The 6,059-nt window shown below is 42.3% G+C and overlaps 1 protein-coding gene across 1 annotated transcript in view; it reads left to right on the top strand.

The window, feature by feature from the left end:
* Positions 1-5,094, top strand: part of Dync2li1 (dynein cytoplasmic 2 light intermediate chain 1) — a 36,140-nt gene extending 31,046 nt beyond the window's left edge. The window contains exon 13 of the mRNA XM_055622532.1: positions 4,810-5,094. Coding sequence (XP_055478507.1) covers positions 4,810-4,872 — 63 coding nt within the window. The 3' untranslated portion in view covers positions 4,873-5,094. The remainder of the gene's footprint in view (positions 1-4,809) is intronic.
* The last annotated feature ends 965 nt before the right edge of the window (positions 5,095-6,059 follow it).

Raw genomic sequence — 6,059 nt, forward strand, 5'->3', positions numbered from 1 at the left:
GTTCCTGCCTTGACTTCCCTCAGTGATGGACTGTGATATGGATATACATATGGATAGAGAGAAGGGAGGCGCAAGCTGAAATAAACTCTTTTCTCCTCCAAGTTTCTGCTGGTCATGGTGTTGTATCACGAAATAACTAGAAGCCTCCAAGCTTGACTTGGAATCTGCCTTGATCCTAGTCCTCACTGGTGAGGGAGAGTGTGTAACTTGTGAGGCCAGCCCACACTGAGCAGAGGATGGGTGGAAAGACCACCGCTTTCCTGCAGACGGGGCGTTTACTGATTAGAACTCACTTCTCTTGTTGCTCAAAAGTCTCTCCTGTCAGCTTGTGCATGGCACTGGTCTATACGTATTCTCCAGTGCCTTTTCAGTTGTTGAGCTATAAGCCGTTCCTGACTTTAGGGAATGTGAGTATGGAAAAGTACTTGCTTAGTCTTTCTACCTTTTTTTCAATATTTTTGTTAAAAGGAGACTGTCTTAGTTAGGGTTTCTGAGCTGTGACAAAACACCATGACCAAAAAGCAAGCTAGGGAGGAAAGGGTTCATTCAGCTTACACTTCCTCATTTCTGTTCATCACCAAAGGAAGTCAGGACAGGAACTCAAATAGGACAGGAATTCACCTGGAGGCAGGAGCTGTACAGAGGCCATGGAGGAGTGCTGCTCACTGGCTTTTTCTACATGGCTTGCTCAACCCACTTTCTTTTAGAACCCAGGACCAGAGATGGCACCACCCATGGTCTGGCCCTCCTCCACTGATCACTAACTGAGAAGATGCCTTACAGCTGAATCTCATGGAGGCATTTTCTCAGCTGAGGTTCCTTCCTCTCTGTTGACTCTAGCTTGTGTCAAGTTGACAGAAAACCAGCCAGTGCAGGATAGCATGGGGGAATGGACATGGTGATGCGTGGCTAATCCTAGCACTGAGGAGGCTGCAGAGGGAGCAGCCAATGAACGCTCTACATAGGGAGTTGCATGCTAGCCAGGGCTATCCATCGAGACCCTGTCTTTAAAAAAGGGAGGTTTAGGTAAATAATTGCTTTTACTTTTAAGGTCTTCTTCCTTAGCCATAGTTATCTTGTTTGAATCCCAAGTTTAAAACAATCTGCTTGCTCCTAGGGCTGTAATTTAATTAAACACACTTACATACTGGTTCACATGGTTAGAGAAAACTGATGCTACCACCCTTTGCGGAAGATGGCCTAGCAGCCATTATAATATTATTATGTCATATTATATAAAGGCAGACTATCATAAAACCATAGATACCGTGTCTTCAGAGCCTTCAGGGGTTCTTAAGAGAATCAGAGTGGGTAGGGTGGCAGGGTGGGCGCTTCTTAGGTTTGCTTTTTCATGGTTCTGTAAGCAGCCTTGCGATCGGCGTAAAGGAAATTTTGCTGAGTTTTGAAACACCAATTGTGCTAACTTCATTTGAGAGCAATATTGAAAATCTTGTGGGTTTTTTTGGGGTCCTGAATCAACTAATTACTCCTTTTCTCTCTTTTGGCATATCCAGGTAACCAGTCTTTTCTCTGTATGTTAAATGCAAAATATATACCACAGCCAGCAAAGAACTGCAAAGCAAGGTCCTTGCCTTGATCTTAGTTAAAGACAATCGACCATTTTCACTTAAAGACAAAGCTAGCAGTATCACTTTACTTTTGTGACACTTTGTTGTTTTGAGAAAAGGTCTAGCTGTAAAGTCGTGGCTGGCCTGGATCTTACTATGTAGACCAGGCTATCCTCACTCTCCTAGAGATCCCCTCTTCCTCCTGAGGGCTGGGATTAAAGGTGAGTGCCACAATACCTGTTTTTTGTTTTTTGTTTTTTTTTTTTTATGAGTTAACAATCTTTAACAGTGTAAATGGAAAATAACTGGCAACCTGGATTGGTGTCATTCACACATAAACCAAGCCGAAGACTGCTTTGGAGTTATTATCATAAAAGCTTTCTGAAGTATACATGCAGCTTCAAAACGCTACAACAGTTCAGTTTTAATAACTTAAAGTCTAACTGTAAAAGATAATCTACACTTCCTGTGAACACAGCAGTGACTTTTGCTTATAGTGACTCTGAACGTTAGTAACCTCAGCCATTGGGCAGTGCTCCCTTTATCTTGCAGAGCAACCACTTTTGTTTATCTAGAATAGTGATACACTTTGTACAGTTGTTTAGACAATGACCGTCATCGAGGCTTCCTGGAGCTGATCCCTTAGTTGTCCCCTTTTGAACGCTACTGTCCATTCATGGTATCTACCTCTGCTACAAAATTGGCTTATGTTAAAGATTTAGAAGTCTAGAAAGGAAAGAGTCTCCTGTCTTTTTCCCACTTTGCTTTTCTTAGGGGGAACATATGTCTACCTTTGGTTGAGCTAGGCTGCCTTGAGGCTGAGTGTAGATGAACTCTGATTATGAATCAGTCCTTTCTGCAGACAGCTAAGTTTCCAGCTGTGTAGACATTGCAAGAGCATCTGTTCACACCCTGTATGTTCTTCACTGTTGTTCTCTATGCTTCTTTTTTATTTTTTGACAATGTGCTGGGGATTTGAACTCAGGTCTTAAGTTCTCAGTACACATTCTCTTACCCGCTGAGCCATTTCCAAAGCCTATGCCTGTTAGTTTCTATGGTTTTTACCCAGTGGAATACTACTCAGCAATTAAAAACAAGGAAATCATGAAATTTGCAGGCAAATGGTAGGAACTAGAAAAGATCATTCTGAGTGAGGTATCCCAGAAACAGAAAGACACACACAGTATATACTCACTTATAAGTGGATATTAGACATATAATATAGGATAAACATACTAAAACCTGTACATCTAAGGAAGCTAAGCAAGAAGGAAGACCCTGGATAAGATGCTCAATCCTCACTCAGAAAGACAAGCAGATGGATATCGGAGGGAACAGGGAACAGGACAGGAGCCTACCACAGAGGGCCTCTGAAAGACTCTACCCAATAGAGTATCAAAGCAGATGCTGAGACTCATAGCCAGGGAGAGTGCAGAGAATCTTATGAAAGAAGGGAGAGATAGAAAGACCTGGAGGGGACAGGAGCTCCACAAGAAGAGCAACAAAACAAGAAGTCTGGGCCCAGGGGTCTTTTCTGAGACTGGTACTCCAACCAAGGACCATGCATGGAGATAACCTATTACCCCTACACAGATGTAGCCCATGACAGCTCAGTTTCCAAGAGAGTTCTCCAGTAATGAGAACAGGGACTGTCTCTGACATGAACTCAGTGGCTGGCTCTTTGACCACCTCCCCCTGAGGGGGGAGCAGCATTACCAGGCCACAGAGAAAGACGATGTAGCCAGTCCTGATGAGACCTGATAGGCTAAGGTCAGATGGAAGGGGGGGAGGACCTCTCCTATCAGTGGACTTATAGAGGGGCATGGGAGAAGACAAGAGAGGGAGGGTGGGATTGGAATGGGATGAGGGAGGGGGCTACAGCTGGGATACAAAGTAAATAAAGTGTAATTAATAAAATAATTTTTTAAAGTTACAAAGCACTTTGTATAATTATCTGCATGTGATAATATGTACACCTCTCCAAAACACATTTCTAAGTGACAAAGAAAATTTGCAGATTTAATAAATCATTTCGAAAGAAAAAAAAAAAAAAGGCCAGTGGTGGCACACACCTTTAATCCCAGCCCTAGGGAGGCAGAGGCAGGCAGATCTCTTAAGTTCAAGGCCAGCCTGGTCTACAGAGCAAGTGCAGGACAGCCAAGGCTACATAGTGAGACCCTGTCATGGAAAAACAAACAAAAAACATTTTTATTTTATAAAAATAAAAACAACCAGACACATACAACTTTTATTTTATAAAGAGTTTATTTTATAAAGAGTTTTTTGTTTGGGGCTTGTTTTGTTTGTTTGTTTCTTTGTTTTAAGTCAGGGTCTCACTGTGTAGCCCTGGGATTCATTATATAGACAAGGCTGACCTCTGCTGCCTTTGCTTCCCAGGTGCTGGCATTAAAGGCATTTATCACCATTCCTCACACTGTGATTTCACCTTTTCAGTGATGGGGATGAAGCCCATTGCTAGGCACGCGCTCTACACTGAGTCCTGGGCTCTTACTGTGAAACCGAAGCTGACCTCAAACTTAAGATCCTCCAGTTTCTGCCTCTCCATTGCTGGCCTTGCAGACATGCACCACCACTAGCTTAGTATGACAAATTTCTTTTTTAATTTTTTATTATTACTTTATTTTATGTGTGTCTGTGTGTATGCATGCATGTATAGTACACATGTATAGTACACAGACCAGAAGAGGGCACTGGGTCCCCTGGAACTGCAGTTATAAACGATTGTGAGACACATGTGATGTCTGGGAACCCAGATCCTCAAGAAGGGCCGCCTGTGCTCTTAGCCACGGAGCTGTCACTCCAGCCTGAGTATAACAACATTTCTAAAAGCAGAAATACTGTTCTGAAGGACAGCTAATCTCAAATATTGATGATTTGCTAACTTCAAATTAACTTTCGGAAAGAGATTAACATCACTTTCAAATCTAGTTACTTTTAAATCCTTGAAGTATAACTGCCTTGTTCTGCTAATTGAAAGTGAATAGCATAGTCTGTACAGTAAATCATTTTGTCTGAAACTTTACTGAATTCATCTCTGAGTGCTGCTCAGTCTGCCCAGGATCTCGGGGGCTGTCTTCTAGAGAACGACTCTTTAGTACAATCACAGAGTGATTATCAGGAAGCCTTGAGAATGGCAGCCAAAAAGCTGCACTGTATAGCTAACAAGTACTACTTGAAATTATTATTTTTTTTCTGAAAGTAATGCAGATCTTTGTTTCAGGAACTAGAGCAGTACAAGAGAAGTTCTTCCAAGACTTGGAAACAAATTGAGCTGGACTCTTGACCCTGAATCACTATTGTGGATTTATATCTTCCTTACCAAGTTCAAGTAAGATTATTCTCTTACCTTCTGTGGCAACATGTGAAGAAAGCTGAGGTGTATAATCTGTCAGGGGAAATCTATTTCTTGTTCTGGTACAAGTTTCTGAATGTTCTGTAGTCTTTTAGAAAGAAAATATTCGCTATATGTAATTCTTTTGAAAATAAAATAATTTTCTATCACCTACTTGTAACATCTAAGTAGTATAAGTTTGTTTGGTATGTGTGTCTTATTCTTTAGAAATATGAATCAAGGGTGTTTGGTACCAATTTTCTGCATTTATATACTTATTTATCTGTTTTGTGTGTGTGTCTGTCTGTCTGTCTGTGTGTGGAGGTCAAAGGGAAACTTTCTAGGCTCCTCCTTTCACCATTGGATTCTGGTATCAACCTCGGGCAGCAGGCTTGTTGGCAGATGCCTTTAACCACTGAGCCTTATTGTGGGCCCTGGTAGCACTTTCCATATAAAGCTAGGGGCCCACGTTGGACCTTCTTGGAGGTGTACTCAGATGCAGCTGGTAGGGTTTCAGGAAGAAGCTGACTGTCGTCATGATCTTACCTTCAACAGAGAGGCACCTGCAGCTACTCATGTAAAATGCATCTTCGTGGTCCTCGCAACTAGAAATTCCCAACTGTCTAGAATGGACCACTTTAAAGCAGCAACATCCATCTTCACCTCTCCCTTCATCTCCCAGACAGACTGTCATATTTATTTTAAATACCACCTTTTAAAGAACAGGTTCGTCTTAGGGAATAGCCTACCACTAAGCTGGCCAAAACTTCATGAGATGAGGGTAATATCCAGGACAACTTCTAGGCAGGTATCGCATGTAAGAAGCCATTTCTGGGTAAGGATAGCCATTATCATTAGTCAGGAAAGGTGTGTGTTCTTGTAAGCTGCACGACCTTTCACATGCTGCGGGCACAGCTTCCAACAAGCACATTAACTAAGAGCATGAAGACTGATGAGGGGCACATGGGCTGGGTAACTGCCATCAGCTCATTTTGATGAAACAGCAGTCTGTCAGCTCTTTGTCCTGCATATGGTTCTGAGCCCCCCTGTGGCCAGCACCCCAATGGCACAAACAACCCAGGCCACAACAGTAATAGGAACGTTCATTCTATATGTTGACTCTCTTACATCACTGTCCA

Source organism: Psammomys obesus, unplaced genomic scaffold (assembly GCF_907164565.1).
Source record: "Psammomys obesus unplaced genomic scaffold, mPsaObe1.curated_primary_1811, whole genome shotgun sequence".
NCBI classification, from domain to species: domain Eukaryota; kingdom Metazoa; phylum Chordata; class Mammalia; order Rodentia; family Muridae; genus Psammomys; species Psammomys obesus.